General features: G+C 39.4%; 1 protein-coding gene across 1 annotated transcript in view; it reads left to right on the top strand.

Moving 5' to 3' along the window:
• Positions 1–21,455, top strand: part of ZNF704 (zinc finger protein 704) — a 229,308-nt gene that overhangs the window by 45,096 nt on the left and 162,757 nt on the right. The window contains exon 2 of the mRNA XM_059042559.2: positions 2,216–2,457. Within this exon, the coding sequence (XP_058898542.1) occupies positions 2,216–2,457 (242 nt within the window). The remainder of the gene's footprint in view (positions 1–2,215; positions 2,458–21,455) is intronic.

The following is a 21,455-nucleotide window of genomic DNA, read 5'->3' as shown; positions in this document are numbered from 1 at the left end:
GGTAACTTTTTAATGAGTTGCAAGTAGACCCAGGTGGCTGACCATTGTCCTGTGGAGCTGGGGCTTGATCTGGCAGGAACACCATGGAAGACATTCTCTTTTTCCTGACAAGTGCAGGCCAGGGAGAGCAGGGAGCTCAGTTTAGGGCTCTGTGTTCATGTGAAAGATACATTCCAGCCAAGGCAACCCTGCGGCACAAGTCATCCCTGGGCTCGGGAAGAATGCATATGTGAGCAGGTCCTGTGACTCCCAACACACATATACTTCAGAGTTTTCTTTTAGTCTGAGAATTTCTAGTCATTAATACCATACTTTGCCAGTCTCTGCTGTGACTGGGCCCACATATTCTCATTTTATTCTGAAGATGCTGTATGTTTATGGCTTTAGCTCCTATTATTCTAAATCTATTTGATCACATGCTTTGTGCTTTTCCTCCTAACTAAAATTAAAAAGAAACAAATAAGCATATCCTCTATTTAAGTGGGCGAGTGAAGATTTACTGACTATGTACACTGACTTCATGAAAGGGAGAGACTGTCTCTGGACCTGTGAAATGTCTTACAGATGCGCATTTTTTTTTTAACATCTTTATTTGAGTATAACTGTTTTACAATAGTGTGTTAGTTTCTCCTTTACAACAAAGTGAATCAGTTATACATATACATATGTTCACATATCTCTTCCCTCTTGTGTCACCCTCCCTCCCACCCTCCCTATCCCACCCCTCTAGGTGGTCACAAAGCACAGAGGTGAACTCCCTGTGCTATGCGGCAGCTTCCCACTAGCTATCTATTTTACATTTGGTAGTGTGTATATGTCCCTGCCACTCTCTCACATCGTCACAGCTTACCCTTCCCCCTCCCCATATCCTCAAGTCCATGCTCTAGTAGGTCTGTGTTTTATTCCCATCCTACCACTAATCTCTTCATGACATTTTTTTTTTTTTTAGATTCCATATATATATGTGTTAGCATACGGTATTTGTTTTTCTCCTTCTGACTTACTTCACTCTGTATGACAGATTCCAGGTCTATCCACCTCCTTACAAATAACTCAGTTTCATTTCTTTTTATGGCTGAGTAATATGGAAGCAACCTAAGTGTCCATCAACAGATGAATGGATAAGGAAGATGTGGCACATATATACAATGGAATATTACTCAGATGCGCATATTTTGAAACGTACTCTGCTGATTAGTGAGGCTCTGGGTTGCCATATAGTCTGGTTCTTCTTTGTATACTTAGGACTTTAACAAGTTCACTCCAGACCTCATTTACAGTGCCAATCACATTACTAAATCCTTTTTCTTTTTTAACTTTAGTCTCCTTGTTCAGTCATCACAGTCCTAAAATCTGAAATAACCAGTTTTAATTCCTTGAGGTTTAAATTCATATTTGTCTTAAACTTTATTCACCATTGCATTTAGTAAAAAATCCTAAGAAAAATTAATATGACTTTTTAATTGTCATACTAATGAAGGATTTCATTAGGATCTTAACTGCTATAAATAAAGGATAAAAAACAATTCTTCAGGGCTTCCCTGGTGGCGCAGTGGTTGAGAGTCCGCCTGCCGATGCAGGGGACACGGGTTCGTGCCCCGGTCCGGGAAGATCCCACATGCCGCGGAGCGGCTGGGCCCGTGAGCCATGGCCGCTGAGCCTGCGCATCCGGAGCCTGTGCTCTGCAACGGGAGAGGCCGCAACAGTGAGAGGCCCGCGTACCACAAAAAAAACAATTCTTCAATAGATAAAGAGTGTGGTTAAGATCAGTATTCATAGTCAAAGATCAAAGATATAAGGCTTGACTTTATATGTATAGCTGTCTTTATTAAACATAATCAGCTTGAAATATTTAAGAATTTATTTACTTAATTGAGTTTTCTCAGTTGTAGAAGAGAAAACAATAATGTGTAAAATTTTTAGATTTTTTTAAGTCTCATGCTTTCAAGCCTTCGAAGTTTTTGCACACCTGAAAGGCTTCTCTTGTGCTTGCGATGCTTCTTGTTTGCATTATGACAGGTGGTACATCAAATGTGCATTACTTTGTAATGTCAGTCACTTTATTTCTGTGTGAATTTTTTCCCATTTAAACTATAAAATCTTCAAGATGAACAGGGACAGCAGAGTCTGTGGTCTCTCTGTCATGGCCATCTGCACATAGTCATGCAAAGCTGATATTTTGGGTGACTAAGAATCTTTGCATTTCATTTCACAGGTGGGCAGCATTAAGCGGGAAATGGCCTTCACATTTCAACCAGAGGACTTAAAACGTGACTCTAGTAAAAAACTGTCTCATCAACACTTGTTCCCCTTGGCCATGGAGGAGGATGTGAAAACAGCAGACACCAAAAAAGTCAACCGAGCCCTTGACCATGAAAAAGAAAACACTCGCTCCATCTGTCTCCTTGAACAAAAACGAAAAGTTGTTTCTTCCAATATTGATGTTCCTCCAGCAAGGTAAGGGACCTAGACCTTATATGTGTCTGCTCCAGGAAGTCAGTGGAGAGCATGTGTAGTCTTCGCCGTATCTCTCTAAAGTATAGACTTAGGAAGGTTTTTCTGCCAAGAACATTTTTCTGTTGCTTGTGTGAAATAGAGCAGGTGGCCATGCTCTTCAGAACTGACTCTGAGGCTGTAGTCGTTGGAACTACTGTGGCTCCAGAAAAGAATGTTTTATTAGACTTTGGCAAATGAACAACAAAGAGCAAAAGAATAAATATAAAAAAATAAAAGAAACATGAAATGTATGACTGAGCATAGCCACTTAAAAGCAAGGATACTCATATCTTTTGGTCAGGTGTTGGAGAGCTACGGCTATAGGGCAGATTCAGCCCCTGGCCTGTTTTTGTTTGGCCTGCCAGATAAGAATAGTTTTACATTTTTAAAAGGGAAAAAAAGTGTAGAATATGTGATATAGATCATAGATGGCCTGCAAAGCCTAAAATATTTACATGTGACTCATTACAAAAAAAGTTTGGTGATCCCAGGTTTATATCATGGTAATCCTTTTAAGACAGATCTAGCTTAGAACTGGGCCAAGAGGGTTTATCTGAAATATTTTAAAAGGCTTTTATTACATTGTAATTCTATTTAAACCACATCCAGCACGATTGAACCAAAGGACAATATTATGGCAGAATGACAGTGGAATAGTAGTAGAATATACATGCTAGACCTTTTACTTATTTTCTTGCCTGTCATTTATCTCACCGAGAAAGTAAGTTCCATGTTGGCTGTGATTTTAGTCCCTCTTGTTCAATGCTGTATCCCTAGTATTAGAACCATGTTGAATTATATATGAAGGGCGCAATAAATATTTGTTGAATGAAGAAAAGAAAGGAAATGCTGTAGCATGAAAGCTTGCTTATTTTTAATATGTGAAATATATTTTGTTACCAAAAACCATCTATAGTGAAACTTTATAAGCAATTGTTTGAGAAGTTCTGCATTTGTTTGAGTGGTTTCTGATAGCTAACTAGGAAAATAGTATCTTTGGAAAAGGAATAAATGTTCCTTTTCTACAGATTCACTTTTTGTAATTCGAATTTCAGTTCTTTTTATATGAAATCAAAAGTATCTTCTCTAGAAAAATACATATTTTTCTATTCTTCTACCAAATTTGTCAAACTTTATAAAATTATAGGCCTCTTTATTTTCCTTAGCTTTTAATTGAAACTTTTCATATATTCATTACCTCTGTTTAACTACTTGGAGTTATTTGCTTTTCTCATTTTTTCATATAAAGTACATGCTGAATTCTTTAGGATTAGTTCCTTTAACTAGGGATTCATTATGAAATGTCTTATCATGCCCTGAACCTGGTAGGCACCTAAATTCATATCTGTTATTTGGTTGACTCATAGGTAAAATGACATGTAGTTTGAAATGTGAAGAGCTATGGTTTTATGTTTTCCTAAGCCTGTAGGGCAAGAATTAGACTTCCCAGTATTACATAGTTTAGGGCCAACTTGCAATTCTGTAGAACTTACTCTACATAAAATTTTCATTAGACCATTTTATATGTTGAAAGACCTGGAATTCATAATTTTAAATTGTCATCGATTGTTTTAGGTATATCTTTATTCTTTAATTTTTACCCACTTGCAGTAGTTTCTGGGGAAAATAATGAAGAGAGGAAGAAGAAAAACGTTTTCTGCCTTTTGTGGCTCTGTTGTGTGGAATATTCTTTCTTCCCTCTCAAATTCACTGAATGCACTTAAAAGTCAAGCCAGTCTTATTATGGAGTTCTTTAAACAATATTGGGAAATTAATTGGAAACCCAATTAATGTGCAGACAAAATTCCCCAATGACAAGGCATAGTTTAGATGTGTTAATCTATTATGGGAAAGACTAGTTAAAGCTTCAATGTTGGAGATCTCCACTAATACACTTATTTTCATTGCTGTAGTAAGAGTTTAATTACCAGAAATATGCCAACCGTTGGTGAAATAAATTACTCTTTTTTAAAGTGATGATGAAGGAATCAGAAATTGTGGAGTTCATCTAGCTCTCCACTCTTTCTGTTCGATTTTCTTTTACTGTTATCAAGTTATTTTGTAAATGTAAACTTTCCACTATCATCTAAATAGATCAATATTTTGTTTTAAAGAAACTCCTTTACCTGACATGTAGAAAGATACAGGATTTTTCTTTTTGTTTTTTTTAGAAGAAATAGTTATATCTGTTGGCAGTATATAAATGATGAGGCTTGAGTAAGTCTATAGGTATACGGGAATATTGGTATGAGTAAACCTATATATCTATATCTTATATAGTATATCATATATAACACACATGTATTATATATACCCCATATATATTCTATATTGCTATATCTAGCCACATGGTTATTGCAACTTACTCTTCTAAATCCAGACATTATGTATTGGCCAGCTCTTAGAAGGGTAGGATAACGATTTTAGGTGAATAGAGTATGACTGGTGCAGAGCTCCTCATTGGTTTAAAAATCAGTTCTCTATAATCTTTCTTACTTTATATTTTGCTTATTGCCACTGTAGCTAACGGACATTTTGTTGAACTTCACTTTCTGTGGTTTGTAAGATGAAATGTGAAGTTTTGTTCTATGGTTTGTGTAATGAAAGCAATGGGTATATTTTATATGTTTTTTCATATCCCTAGAAAGTTCTGAGAACCACACCCCTTTTTTATCGCTGTACCTCACTGCAATTAAGCATCACTGATTTCATCTCCATTCAGTAGACATTTATTGAGTACCTGCTATGAACTCAGTACTCAGTGAAAAAGTGAATGAGGCAGGGTGCTAACCCTCCAGGACCTTACTATCAGAGAGAGACTCCTAAGTGGTTAATATCAAATAACAGTTCCTAACTTGCTCCCTTCTCATTAGAACTGGGTGAATTTGTATGTAACGGAGAATCTCTTAATATTAGGAAAGTTGTTCGTGTGACACAACTATGTAAAAGCCTAATTTCCTTTTATTAGTATCTTTTTCAAGGTGGGGATAAATGGAACAGAGGAGGAACTCTGTCTCTGAGATGTGCATTACAAAATGCCTGTTTCTTTACCCATTTTCTGAGGACCCACTTAAGAGCTGCTAGTTTCAGGAAAACGTACATTTAAGTAAGTTATTAATCCAGATGTGTCAGGCTGGGTCATCCGAGAAGCAAATGCCAGGATAGGATTGAACGTGCAAGTGTTTTATTAGGGTAAACACCTGGGGTGGGTGGAGGCAGGGAAGGCAGGAGGTGCAAGTCAGACAAAGGTGCAGGTCTGAGCGCAGTGAGGGAGACGGGTGAGGGAAGGCTGGACGGAAGTGTCTGAGACTGCCTCGGAAGGCCACCGGGACTCCTGCATTATATTAATTACATGAGTTATATTAATTCAAGAGAGTCCACTTACCCATGGGATGTTGCTTGATTGATTTCAGGAAGAAATCTTTTCTTTTTTTGTTTCCGGTGGGGGGGCAGGCGGGGGGTGGTGCAGAGGGGTGAAGGCATTATAAGGTGAGGTCCTCAAAACATCCCTTGGATTATTCCAGGTTCTTCAGGGGAGAAAACGAAATAGGAAGAGCACAAGAGTATGTAAGAGAGCAGGTGAATGAGCAGTGTTCGTCTTTGGACCTAAAGATCTATCATTGACAGATAAAAAATTCTTCCCAACTTTAGAGATTATGGAGGAGGAATAATTTGGCGGGGCGTGAGGTGACCTGTACGAAGCGTGTCAGTGCTAACAGTGGCGACGGCAGTCTTTAAATGACTGATCCCTCTCTCTGAGAGTTTCATCACGTATTCATTTAGTAACGTCTGGTTATAAAAGATAACAGCTCCCTCCGAAAGAGACTGTGAATTGAAAATGAGGAGTTACTAATTATAAACATGTTATCTTAAGTATTTTTTAATCTTCAGGGAAAATACTAGCTTTAGTGATCTCTATGGTGAGTTAGGAAAATGAGCTTTAAGAGGATAAGGACAGGAATACAAAGAGACGGGGGGTGTGTGTGAAGAGTTGAGCCAGAAGGAAAATCCAATACTGTAGTTTGGCCCAAGAAGTGAATAGGAGGCCAAGGTCAGTAAAGACAAAGACCAGTCACAGATTTCCTGTGGGCAGAGCTCAGTGGTCCATTAGCCAAACAGTATTTTAGCCTGATTGGAAAAAGATGATGAGCCTGGGCCCAGATAATCAATGAAACATGCCCAGTTTAGTGGTCGAAATTTGGGGAAAAGAAAGAAAGATTTGAAATCCAGAGTAGGGAATTTACAGATTTTTCCAGGGATGTAGGGCAGAGAACTAGTTGGAAGGAATTGTTCAATTCTTCGGATGTGTGCCAGGCTATTGCAGTAGCACGAGACTTCTGTGAATTGGCCTGATTGGATACCGTTGGTAACACCAAATTCCTTCAAAGTCCAAGTAATGCTCATTTCAGTGTTTGATCTGTCCTGATGGGTAAACTAGGCATGTCGGTAAAGCCTGTAAGTACCAGAAAATATAACATAAAGGACTCAGGAGAGCCACTTTTGGAGGAGAAATTTTCTACTCATTTTAACTCTGCCTGGTTATAGGTAAGGATCGAGGTTTCTTTTTATTTTCCCATATGGATATCCAATTGTTACAATTGTTGGACAGATTATCCTTTCCCCATTGCATTACCTTGACATCTTTTTCAAAATCAACTGACCGTATATGTGGGTGTCTAGCTCTGGACTCTCCTCTGTTCTGTATCTTTGTGTCTATCCTTATGCCAGTACTATGTCCCTTTTTTTTTTTAACATCTTTATTGGAGTATAATTGCTTTACAATGTTGTGTTAGTTTCTGCCGTACAACAAAGTGAATCAGCTATAGGCATACATAAAGCCCCATATCCCCTCCCTCTTGTGTCTCCCTCCCACCTTCCCTATCCCACCTTTCTAGGTGGTCACAAAGCACCGAGCTGATCTCCCTGTGCTCTGCAGCTGCTTCCCACTAGCTATCTGTTTTACGTTTGGTAGTGTATATATGTCCATGACACTCTCTCACTTTGTCCCAGCTTACCCTTCCCCCTCCCCATGCCCTCAAGCCCATTCTCTATGTCTGTGTCTTTATTCCTGTCCTGCCTCTAGGTTCATCAGAACCGGTTTTTTTTTTTTAGATTCCATATATACATGTGTTAGCATACGCTATTTGTTTTTCTCTTTCTGACTTACTCCACTCTGTATGACGGACTCTAGGTCCCTCTTGATTGCTGTAGTAAGTCTTGATAGTAGGTAGTATGAGTATGCCAATCTTGTTCTACTTTTTTAAACATATCTTTCTAGGTTTGCTGGGTTTCCATATAGATTTTAGAATATTCTACCATTTTCTACACTTCAGAAAAGCCTATTGGAATTTTAATTGTTATTACATTTGAATCTATAGGTCAGTTTAGGGTGAATTGATATCATAAAAACATCAAATCTTCCAATTAATAGACAGAATATGTCTTTACATTCACCTAGTTCTTTTATTCTTCTCAGTAGCATTTGTAGTTTTCAGTGCTTAGATCTTGCACTTATTTTGTTAATTTAATTTGTAAGTACTTTATGTTTTTAGATACTGTTCTAAATACTACTATTAAATTTTTTTGGTAATCCTCTTTTTTCTTCCAGTTTTATTGAGATGTAATTGACATACAGCACTGTATAAGTTAAGATGTACAGCATAATGATTTGACTTACATCATGAAATGATTAGAAATCTGGTGATTATCACAAAAAGTGTAGAGAACATCCATCATCTCATATAGATACACTAAATAAATATAAAATTTCTTTTCCTTGGGATGAGAACTCTTAGGGTTTGCTTTCTTAACTTTCATACACAACATACAGCAGTGTTAATTCTATTTATCATTGTTGTACATTACATCCCTAGTACTTATTTATCTTATACCTGGAAGTTTGTACCTTTTGACCGCCTTCATCTGACTCTCCCTCCCCAACTACCTGCCTCTGGGTAACCACAAATCTGATCTCTTCTTCTATGAGTGAGTTTGTTTTTGAAGTATAATTGACCTACAGCACAATGTTAGTTCTTGTTATATGACAGAGTAATTGAATATTTCTGTACATTTCAAAATGATCACTGTGATAAGTCTGGTTATTATCTGCCACCATACTAAGACATTACATAGTTTTTGACTGTATTCCCTACACTGCATATTGAATATCTGTGACTCATTTATTTTGTAACTGGAAGTTTGTACCTCTTATTCTCTGTTACCTATTTCTTTCCTCTTCCCCCCGGCCCTGCTCTGGCAATCACCTGTTTTTTTCTCTGTATCTATAGCTATTTCTGTTTTGTTATGTTTGTTCATTTGTTTTGTTTCCTAGATTTTACATATAAGTGAAATCGTACAGTATTTTTCTTCCTCTGTGACTTATTTCACTTAGCATGGTACCCTCTAGGTCCATCCATGTTGTCATAAATGGCAAGATTCCATTCTTATTTATGGCTGTGTAATATTCCAGAGTGTGTGTGTGTGTGTGTGTGTGTGTGTGTGTGTGTGTGTGTGTGTGTGATATCTTATTTATCCATCTATCTATTGATGGGCACTTATGTTGCTTCCATATCCTGGCTAGTGTAAACAATGCTGCAATGTACATAGGGTGCATATATCTTTTTGAATTAGTGTTTGTTTTCTCATTGGAAAAATACCCAGGAGTGGAATTACGGGATCTTATGGCAGTTCTATTTTTAATTTTTTGAGGAATTTCCATACTGTTCTCCATAGTGGCTGTAACAGTTTACATTCCCACCAACACTGCACAAGGGTTTCCTTTTCCAAATAACACTTGTTATTTCTTGCCCTTTTGATAATAGCCGTTCTGACAGGTATGAAGTAATATCTCATTGTGGTTTTTTTTTTTTTTTTTTTTTGGTATGCGGGCCTCTCACTGTTGTGGCCTCTCCCGTTGCGGAGCACAGGCTCCGGACGCGCAGGCCTAGCGGCCATGGCTCACGGGCTTAGTTGCTCCGCGGCATGTGGGATCTTCCCGGACCAGGGCACGAACCCGTGTCTCCTGCATCGGCAGGCGGATTCTCAACCACTGCGCCACCAGGGAAGCCCTCATTGTGGTTTTGATTTGCATTTTCCTGATGATCACTGATGTTGAGCATCTTTTCATATGTATGGTGGCCATCCGTATGTCTTCTTTGGAAAAATGTATAATCAGTTCCTCTGCCCAATTTTTAATAGGGTTGTTTGGTTATTTTTGATATTGAGTTCAATGAGTTCTTTATTTTGGATATTAACCCCTTGTTGGATGATATATCATTAGCAAATATTTTATTAGCATATAATTGTTCATAGTAATCTTTTATGATCTTTTGTACTTCTGTGGTGTCAGTTGTAACGTCTCCTTTTTCATTTCTGATTTTATTGACTTGGGCCCTGTCTCCTTTTTTCTTGACGAGTCTGAGTAAAGGTTTATTAATTTTGTTTATCTGTTCAAAGAAGCAGCTCTTAGTTTATTGATCTTTTTCTTTTTCTTTTTTTTTTGTCTCTATTTCATTTATTTCTGCTCTGATCTTTATCATTTCTTTCCTTCTACTAACTTTGGGTTTTGTGTGTTTTTCTTTTTCTGATTTCTTTAAGTGTAAGGTTAGGTTGTTTCTTTGAGATTTTCTTGTTCCTGAGGTGGGCTTGTATCACTATAAACTTCCCTTTTAGAACTGTTTTTTCTGCTTCCCATAGATTTGGGATCATTATGTTTTCATTTTCATTTGCCTCCAGGCATTTTTAAATTTTCTTTGATTTCTTTAGTGATCCATTGGTTGTTTAGTCGCATATTGTTTAGCCTTCATCTGTTTGTGTTCTTGCAATTTTTTTCTTGTAGTTGATTTCTAGTCTCATGGCATTGTGGTCAGAAAAGATTCTTGATATGATTTTTATTTTCTTAAGTTTACTCTGTGTGGCCAGGGCCCAGAGGGTCTTGGGGCTGATGCCTTGTCCACTGGTGGGTAAGGCTGGTCCCAGGGCTAGTGCCAGCCCATTAGTGGGTGGAACCAGGTTGTGGGGTCTCTGGCCACAGGGCCCTGTGAGTCCAGGGGTTGGTATCAGCCTGCCGGTGGGCAGGGCCAGCTATGGAGACAGCTGTTTCAGGTCTTGGGCCCTCTGGTGGACAGGGCTGGGTCTCGGGGCAGCTGTGGGTTCAGGGGGTCTTAAAGAAGCCCGCCTGCTTGTGGGTGGGGCTCTGTCCCTGCCCAGCTAGCTACTTGGCCTGAGGTGTCCCAGTACTGGTGCCTGCAGGCTGGTGGGTGAGGCAAGGTCCTGGTGCTAACAAGCTCGAGGGAGGATTCCAAAGTGACACTTGCCAGCCCCAATGTCCTTTTGGTAGAATGAGCTCTCTAAATGGCTGCTACCAGTGTCTGTGTCCCCAGGCTGAGCTCTAGATGCCTCCTGCCTCTCAGGGAGTCTCTCCAAGGTCAGCAGATGGATCTGATTCAGGCTCCTTTCAGACTTCTGCTCTGGGTCCCAGAACGTGTGAGATTTTGTGCGCGCCCTTTAAGAGTGGAGTCTCTATTTCTCCAGCCCACTGGGTCTCCTGAAAGTAAGCCCTGCTGGCCTTCAAAGCCAAATGTTCTGGGAGCTCGTCTTGCTGGTACTGGAAACCCAGGCTGGGGAGCCCGGTGTGAGGCCTGGACCCCTCCCGCCCTGGGGAGAACCTCTGCAGTTGTAATTATCCTGTCATGTGTGGGTTGCCTACCCGGAGTTATGGCCTCTTGACTGTACCACATCTTTGCCCTGCTTACCCGTCTCACTGTGGTTCCTTCTTTATATCTTTAGTTGTAGCAGATCTTTTCCACTTTTCTTCTGGTCCTTCGCATCAATAGTTGCTCTGTAAATAGTTGTAGCTTCGGTGTGCCCGTGGCAGGAGCTGAACTCAGGGTCTTCCTGCCTTGCCATCTTGGCCACTCCCCCACCAAATGATATTAATTTAAATGTCAACTTCGGGCTTCCCTGGTGGCGCAGTGGTTGAGAGTCCGCCTGCCGATGCAGGGGCCACGGGTTCGTGCCCCGGTCCAGGAAGATCCCACATGCCGCAGAGCGGCTGGGCCCGTGAGCCATGGCCGCTAGGCCTGCGCGTCTGGAGCCTGTGCTCCACAACGGGAGAGGCCACAACAGTGAGAGGCCCACGTACTGAAAAAAAAAAAAAAAAAAAAAAATGTCAACTTCAAGTCATTCATTGCTGATACAGAGAAATACAATTCATATTTTGACCAAGTATACTGAAAGCTTACTAAACTCAGGCATTGGGTTTTTTTAGCTTTTTTTGGTAGATTTGTTTTTAGGAGGTTCTGCATAAATGATCATGCTGCCTGCAAATAAAGACAACTCAGTCCTCTCCCGTATGTATACCTTTCATTTACGTTTTGTCTTTTTGCACGGGCTTGCACCTCCAATGTAATACTGAATATAAGTGGCAAAAATGGGTATCCTTATCTTGTTCTTCAACGGGAAAGCATTCAGTATATTTCACTGTTAAGAATGATGATAGCTGCAGGATTGTTTTCTTGTTTTATGAGAGAATGGAAGTACTTTTCCATTTCTAATTAGCTGATGAGAGTTTTTATCATCAATAAATGTTGAATATTGTACAAAAAATTGCATCTATCTACATGAGCGTACTTAACAGTTATTTTAATGTGTCAAGTTACATTCATTAGTCTTCGACCATTGAGTCAGCTTTGGATTCCTGAGCTAAAACCCCCTTAATATATCAAATTTTTGCTAAAATTCTATTAAGGATTCATTCATTTCCATCCACCGACCTATCATTTTATTTACTTGGATATTGTTGTGTGGTTTTGATATCAGTTTAATGATGGCCTCATAAAATAGGTTAGGAAGTGTTCCCTCCTCCTTGTTTACTGACTTTGTTTTAAGACTGGTATTACTTCTTCCTTAAAGAGTCGGTCTACTGGTGAAGCCATCTGGACCTGGAGGTTTCTTCATGGGAGTATTTTTCATTACAGATTCAATATTTAAAACTGATATACAGTTGACCCTTGCACAGCACAGGTTTGAACTGTGCGGGTCCACTTATACGCAGATCTTTTCAGTAGTAAATACTGTAATACTACATGGTCCACAGTTGGTTAAATCTGTAGCTGTGGAGGAACCGTGAAAACAGAAGGCCAACTATATTATATGCAGATTAAACCCCATCTTCTTCAAGGGTCAACTGTAGTGCTATTCAGCTTTCATGTTTCTTTTTGAATCAGTTTTGGTAATTTGTGTCTTTCAAGGAATTTATCCATTACATATAAATTGTCAAATTTGTTAGCATGTTGTTGCTCATAATATTGCCTTTTTAAAATATACGGAGAACCTACAGTAATGTAGATTCTCCCATTTCTGATATTGGTCAATGTGTCATCTTTTTTTTTAACCAGTCTAACTAGCAGTTTATCAATTTTATGGCTGTTCTCAAGAAGCCAGCTTTCACATATATTGATTTTCTCTATTGTTTGTCCATTTTCTATTTCATTGATTTCATCTTTTATTATTTCCTTCCTTCTGCTTATTTTGAGTTTAAATTCCTCCTCTTTTTCTAGTTTCTTTTCTTTTTTCTTTTTTTTTTTTTTGTGGTACACGGACCTCTCACTGTTGTGGCCTCTCCCGTTGCGGAGCACAGGCTCCGGACGCGCAGGCTCAGCGGCCATGGCTCACGGGCCCAGCCGCTCCGCGGCATGTGGGATCTTCCCGGACCGGGGCACGAACCCGTGTCCCCCGCATCGGCAGGCGGACTCTCAACCACTGCGCCACCAGGGAAGCCCAGGAGGACTTATTTCAGACTGAGGCATAAGGAAAGGCCTCTTTCATGAAAGTACATTTTAGCTGACACCTAAAGAATGAGGAGGCGTTAGACGGACTGACTAGAGAGGAAGGTATTCCAGGTAGGGGAGAGTATGCCTGCAAGCCCTCAAGGTAAGAAAGAAGGCCAGTGTGGCTGCAGCGCAGAGAATGGGGGAGAGCAGCAACAGATGAGGTTGGAGAGGCGCACAGGAGCCAAATCATGTTGAGCTGTATTGATTGTGTTAAAGACTTTTAAAGTATATATTTAGATCAATGAGAAGAGTTTTATGGAGAAGAATGATTCATGTTCCTTTTGTATTTAGGAATGATCACATTAACTGTCACATGTAGATGGGGTTTGAGAAGGACAAAGTGGGTGCAGGGAGACTAGTCGGGAAGCTACTCCCTTAGTGCAGACCAGATGTCCTGGGAGTCTGGACTACACAGAGTGGTGACAGCTGAGATGAAGACAAGTGGACAGACTTGAGGTGCATTTTTGAAGTAGATGTGAGGCTTCTTGGTTGTGAGCAACAGAAAATGGCTGATTTAACAAAAGATGGAGTTTTCTGAAAGACTTACAAAGTTTCTAGGAAGGTGGTTAGAAAGTGGCCAGGAGGGTGGGCAGCTAGAAACAGTTATGTTCATTCATTCAACCAGGGCCTGCCACTGAGCTTTTTGGCTTCTAAAGCAAGAGATGTATGTGTTTGGAAATTCTCCGGGCACTGGAAATAAATTCAGGCACTGGAGCACAAATTTAACAAATGACAGACCTAAGACTGGGAGGTTTCTGACCCCAAGTGAATTTTTGTTTCGTATTACCATCATTAGTGTTTATCAGAGAACATTAATTTATTGTCAGTTGCAACTGTGATGCCTTAAAATACATTGATAATTCTAATATCACTCGCTGTCCAGAGTCTAAAAAAACAAAAAAAAGTCAACTGTTAGGAAAACATTATTAGATAACCTGGATCATTAGAGCATGGCATTTGTTATCCTCTTTTTACCAGACGTTGGTTTTTTTTTCGGAAGTACTGATGCTTAAACTGGTTGGATTTCACCCAAACAGCAATTACAATTTGATTACGCAAAGTAGAAACTGTCTTCTAATTATAACTGTAAAGCTGAAGAAGTCTATTAGCAAACCAGTTGTAACAAGGGAAAAAGAAAAGTTTGGCCAAAAATATTCCTAACAGCAATTTATTAGAATACTCCAGATTGTTAGTTTGCTGTTGGAAAAAAATTGAACCATACGGCACTGTTTGTTTTGCAGGGTTTTAAAATATAGTGTTGTCATATATATCACTTGCTGGGTAAAATGAAGTCATCTTCTCCTTATAGAATGCCCCTCTGGGAACTGTATCATTTAGAAAGAACTTCAGAAACTCATTAACCTTTGGGTTCAAAGTTAGGAAATGACCTGAGCTTCAAGCAATATCTTATGTGGACAGTGGAAGATTGTGAACTTATTTGGGCTACCATTTTCAGTGGTGTTCTCTATATTTTCTCCTTTGTCTTTTATGTACTATATATTACTTATAGAAAAGTCTTTTATGTCAAACTTGGAATTAAGTGAGAGGTAAGGCAAAATTGGTATCATTATTTCTGAATCTCCAGAAGCATAGCAGTTTCTGGAGCAAATGTTTAATGTTTAAATGTATTAAAAACTTTTCAGGTCACAAACTCTGTAACCAATATGAAACTACTGAAAAGAGGGAAAAGTTTAAAGGGTCTCTAAGCTTATCCCATTGAACATTTTCTTTTTAAAAAGATATATTGGGAGGGCAATATAAATGTACCTACCCATGTTGGAGAAAGACTAATACTATGTAATTGTTAAGAACCAAAGCAATCTCCACAAAGTAGCTATGAAGACCATGTTTTCCAGGAAACCTTTTTTTTAAATTTTTTAAAGTTTTTAATTTTATTATTTATTTATTTATTTTTTGTCTGTGTTGGGTCTTCGTTGCTGCACGCGGGCTTTCTTTAGTTGCAGTGAGCGGGGCCTTATTTTCGTTGCGGTGCATGGGCTTCTCATTGTGGTGGCTTCTCTTGTGGAACACGGGCTCTAGGCACACGGGCTTCAGTAGTTGTGGCTCACGGGCTGTAGAGTGCAGTCTCAGTACTTGTGGCGCACGAGCTTAGTTGCTCCGCGGCATGTGGGATCTTCCCGGACCAGGGCTCGAACCCATGTCCCCTGCATTGGCAGGTGGATTCTTAACCACTGTGCCACCAGGGAAGTTCCCTCCAGGAAATGTTTATCCACTTCCATCCCTTCCCATCCTTTTAGTAATTCAGGTCAGCAAGTAACTGTTGTTTCTGTTTTCTTGCTTCAGTCTGTCTGTCTGTTACACAGCAGCCGAAATGATCTTCCCAAAGCACAAGTATAATCATGTGGATAGAGGGATGGAAACAGGAAATTGCTAGGAAGGACATAATTGACATTATGACTTAATGAAACACATTGTGCCATCAGAACACAATCAAGTCACATCTTGCTGGGGATTTAGGTTCTAAAGTCAACCAATAAACCAAGATTAAGTAGAAACAAAATTACTATTTACAACGTCTTTGATCACTTATGAGTCCAGAACCCACTATGAAAGAGTTGAGATTGGAAACCAATTATAAAAAAGACAGTCATTCTCCCCCTTCCTACTCAAAATTTCATTAATCGGGATTGTGGAATTTATGCCTATTTTTTTAGTAAAAGAATGAATAGATTCATTTATTAGCATCTGTAAAAGAGACATACAACTTGAATAATAGAAGTATGAAACCATGTAACGTGATGTTCCGAAGGATTTGAGGCTTGCTAATTTCTTTTCTACTTCTAGAGGCAAGAACCATGAAGTTCTAGATTAGAAATGTTCTCTCTTCTAATGGTCTTTCCATTGTAAGTCTGAGCTAGGAATGAGAAGACATGGTAGGATGCTGATGAAGTTGATCATTTCTGTGCTCTCTCTTCAACTTACTATTGTATGAACTTCTAGTTCTTGGCAGAATTTGGGGCAACCTTGAGCCATAGGTCTCTGGGGATGAGGCTCAGTCTAAGACTTCCCTGGGATTGTTTCACTCCTCTAAGTTCTCCTCAATTTAAATCGTGTATACCCTCTTACAGCACCTGAACTAAGCATCTTAGTGAAGTTCTAGCAAATAATAATCATAACTCTCACTCTGAAAACAGTCCGGGACTGAATAAGATCTCAGACGAAGACACGATCTTAGCTCTCCCACCCACACCCCACCTCTGCTTATGGAGACAGTTATACTGGGGGCCCAGGGAAAGCACCAGGGAGGAGAGACAGCATACTATCGGTGCTGACCAAGAGTTCACAACAGGCAGTGGACGATCAGAGCTCCTTTAGGTTACCTGTGTTTTCGGACAATTAATAAGGTAACATAAGGAAGAAGTGAAGTAGGGGGAAAACTTGTAAATATCAGTGAGACTGACAAGGCCCATGTTCTCGGAAGGATGTTTGGGGCCATAAAGCAGAGAATAATCATTAAAGCTTTTTAAAAATATATAGGTATCTGGTGTTGAAGTGGGGAAATTTTCCCCTTGACCTCTCTTGAGTTTTTGTGGCTGAACTAACATTAAAATTTACACAAGACAAATTAGCAAGAGAAAAAGAAATAATTTTTAATTCATGTGCACAGAGGTCTCATAGAAATATGGACCTAAGAAGTGGTCAAAGCAGGGAGCTTTTATACTTTTTAGACAAAGCAATGATACATTTGAGAGGAATTGACAGGACAAAGAAGCTTAGGTTTGGGGTGCTTGATTTGTGAAGAATCTAAACAGAGTTTGGACTTGTGGTAAATAAAATAAGTAACAAGGTTTGTTTATATAGGCTTCTAAGCCCGGAATTCCCTCTCTCTGGCAATAAGGGTGTCCTTCTACCTCCAGATGCAAGGAGTATACCTCTCATGTGCGAGATTTATTTCCTACTTTCACGAAGACAAATATATATGGAAAAGAATATGAAAAAATATGCAAAAGGATATCCTTTTTCATATTTTCCATTATGGTTTATCACAGGATATTGAATATAGTTCCCTGTGTTATGCAGTAGGACCTTGTTGTTTATCCATTCTATATATAATAGTTTGCATCTGCTAACCCCAAACTCCCAATCCATCCATCCCCGATTCTTAAGTAACTTTAATTCAAAATAATCAATATGCCATTGTGGCATATTTAGGGGCAGCCCCCCCGAGCCCCAACACTGGTATGAACCTCCTTAACACTGTCCCTTTTCTTAAAATCATTTCATAGAGATGGGAAATGACCAGATTCTCAGGGAACAGCCTTGGCACTTGGCTTTGTGTAAAGAAGTCTGGTGAGTGAAGAGATTTTTCCTGCAACCGTAGGCCAGGAAAAGTCCATACAGGAAGCTCCTTGGTGTTGTTCCTGGACACCTCCCTACCTTTAAGGAAAGACAGGAGGTCTATTATAAGTTATAGCCTTGAGATCACAGTCTTACAGAACATTCATTAACAACATCTTGTCTCACAGTGTTTTACACACAGCTATGCATCAGGCTAGAGAGCAAGTTACTTACTCGTTTATTTGGTCTGAGGCCAAGTGACCTGCAGTTAAAAATTGAGAGAGACTGAACATGGATAGAAAGTCGAATCCCTGTTGTTTTTTTAAAGTTCTCTCTTTCTGCCAAATGCTTATAGTTGAATTTCTGTAATTTAAATGCACATATGCTACAACTCTAGTCTCATAATATTCTACAAAATTATGAAGGAAGCTGGGGGGGGGAATGGGAGGGAGGTCCAAAAGGGAGAGGATATATGTATACATATGACTGATTCACTTCGTTGTACAGCAGAAACTAACACAACATTGTAAAGCAATTATACTCCAATTTTAAAAAATAATAAATTATTTAAAAAATTATGGGGCTTCCCTGGTGGCACAGTGGTTGAGAATCCACCTGCTGATGCAGGGGACACGGGTTCGTGCCCCGGTCCGGGAAGATCCCACATGCCGCTGAGCGGCTGGGCCCGTGAGCCATGGCCGCTGAGCCTGCACGTCCGGAGCCTGTGCTCCGCAATGGGAGAGGCCACAACAGTGAGAGGCCCGCAAAAAAAAAAAAAAAAAAAATTATGAAGGAAGTTAGTAAGGTGAGTCAGAGAACCAACAGTTCTAAACCAGCAGTTCTCTTTCCCATACTGACACCTATAGCATTGACTGACACTATCTTTATTTTCTTAGTGATAACTTAGGAAAGCTTGTGCTTTGTGACATAAATTTGGCTCAGTTTATGTGTGTGTGTTTGAGAGAAAGCTTTACACACTTGTTTGTGTTGACTTTATTTTTTTTTTATTGGACTAAAGTTGCTTTACAATGTTGCGTTAGTTTCTGCTGTACAATGAAGTGAATCAGCTCTATGTATACCTATATCCCCTCCCTCTTGGACCTCCCTCCCATCCCCCACCCCACCCATCTAGGTCATCACAGAGCACCGAGCTCCCTGTGCTGTACGGCAGGTTCCCACTAGCTATCTATTTTACACATGGTAGTGTATTTATGTCAGACCTAATCTCCCAGTTCATCCCACCCTCCCCTTCCCCCCACTGTGTCCACATGTCCATTCTCTGTGTCTACATCTCTATTCCTGTCCTGCAAACAGTTTCATCTGTACCATTTTTCTAGATTCCACATATATGTGTGAATATACGATCTTTGTTTTTCTCTTTCTGGCTTACTTCACTCTGTGTGACAAACTCTAGGTCCATCCACATCTCTACAAATGATCCAATTTCATTCCTTTTATGGTTGAGTAATATTCCATTGTCTATATGTACCACGTCTTCTTTATCCATTCGTCTGTCGATGGGCATTTAGGTTGCTTCCATGACCTGGCTATTGTAAACAGTGCTGCAGTGAACATTGGGGTACATGTGTCCTTTTGATTATGGTTTTCTCAGGGTATGTGCCCAGTAGTGGGATTGCTGGGTCATATGGTAGTTCTATTTTTAGTTTTTTAAGGAACCTCCATACTGTTCTCCATAGTGGCTGTATCATTTATATTCCCACCAACAGTGCAAGAGGGTTCCCTTTTCTCCACACCCTCTCCAGCATTTATTGTTTGTATATTTTTTGATGATGGCCATTCTGACTGGTGCAAGGTGGTACTTCAATGTAGGTTTGATTTGCATTTCCCTAATAATTAGTGATGTTGAGCATCTTTTCATGTGCCTCTTGGCCACCTGTATGTCTTGTTTGGTGAAATGTCTATTTAGGTCTTCTGCCCTTTTTTTTTTTCCGGTACGTGGGCCTCTCACTGTTGTGGCCTCTCCTGTCGCAGAGCACAGGCTCCGGACGCACAGGCCCACAGGCCATGGCCCACAGGCCCAGCCACTCCGCGGCACGTGGGATCCTCCCGGACCGGGGCACGAACCCGCATCCCCTGCATCGGCAGGCGGACTCTCAACCACTGCGCCACCAGGGAAGCCCTGCCCATGTTTTAAATGGGTTGTTTGTTTTTTTTATATTGAGCTCCATGAGCTGTTTGTATAGTTTGGAGATTAATCCTTTGTCCGTTGCTTCCTTTGCAAATATTTTCTCCCATTCTGAGGGTTGTCTTTTTGTCTTGTTCATGGTTTCCTTTGCTGTGCAAAAGCTTTTAAGTTTCATTAGGTCCCATTTGTTTATTTTTATTTTCATTACTCTAGGAGGTGAGTCAAAAAAAATCTTGCTGTGATTTATGTCAAAGAGTGTTCTTCCTGTTTTCCTCTAAGAGTTTTATAGTATCCAGTCCTACTTAAGTCTTTAATCCATTTTGAGTTTATTTTTGTGTATGGTGTTAGGGAGTGTTCTAATTTCATTCTTTTACATGTAGCTTTCCAGTTTTCCCAGAACCACTCATTGAAGAAGCTGTCTTTTCTCCATTGTATGTTCTTGCCTCGACATTTAAAATTCACCTATTTCCAATCATTTTGTTTTATATCCCTTTATTATAAGCACACATTAGTACCAAACTAGAATGTACCACCTGTTTATAATTGCATTGTGAATTTTGAATTTTGGTTATTAATATGGATTTTTAAAATAATAATTTATGTCACTTTGCTCTTAACAAAGGATATGCTCTCTGCATCAATTGGGTAGTATTGAATAAAATACTGAAAGTGTAACCCAGAGTATATTATGCTTACTGAAATAAGTCAGATAGAGAAAGACAAATACTATACGATATCATTTATATGTGGAATCCAAAAAATAATACAAATGAATCTATATGCAAACCAGAAACAGACTCACAGACATAGAAAACAAATGTATGGTTACCAAAGGGGAGGGGGAGGGGAATAAATTAGGGGTGGAGGATTAACAGACACAAACTACTATAATAAAGTGGATATGCAACAAGGATTTACTCTATAGCGCAGGGAATTATACCCAATATCTTATAATAATCTATCATGGAGTATACTCCTAAAAAAACAAAAACAAACAAACAGAATCAGTATGCCGAACATATGAAACTAATCCAGTATTGTATACCAACTATACTTCGGTTTTTAAAAAGTGTGACATTCAGGCATTTGCAGGCATCACTTCCAGAGAGTCTTTGGATAATTAATAAATGCTCTTCCATCTAAATCATTTATGGCAGCAAAATGGAGAAAATTTAAGCCCCGAAACTTCAGGTGGACCAGTAGCTCTGTTGTGCTACAGTGGACCGCTGACTTTGTTGCCCAGGTTGGGTAAATGGGGATATTCCAGAATGCTTAGGAGTGGCATTATTCTGCCTTCCCGACGCCACTGGTTGCCTCTGAAGAATTGGTTTATGTTTAGATTTTACACATCTTTTTTTCTCTCTACTTCTGTTCAAAATTTAAACAATCAGGTAGTAGAAATAATTGGATTTCTACTACCTTCCGTTCCCCACCTCCTCCTGCCAGTATAAATTCTATATTCTGCTTTTATCACAGTAAGGCAAATAATAAACAAGTTGTTTGTCATTCACTTATTTCAAAAGAATCATGTCTGAGCAGCATTGTACAATACAAATTTAATATGAGCTATATGTGTAATTTAAAAATTTCCAATAGCTGCTTTAAAAACAGGGTAAAGAAACAGGTGAAAATTATTTTAATACTGTATATTATTTAACTCAACATATCCCAAATACCATTAT

This window comes from Kogia breviceps, chromosome 17 (genome assembly GCF_026419965.1).
Source record: "Kogia breviceps isolate mKogBre1 chromosome 17, mKogBre1 haplotype 1, whole genome shotgun sequence".
In the NCBI taxonomy this organism is placed as follows: domain Eukaryota; kingdom Metazoa; phylum Chordata; class Mammalia; order Artiodactyla; family Physeteridae; genus Kogia; species Kogia breviceps.
This window is presented reverse-complemented; position numbering and strand designations above follow the sequence as displayed.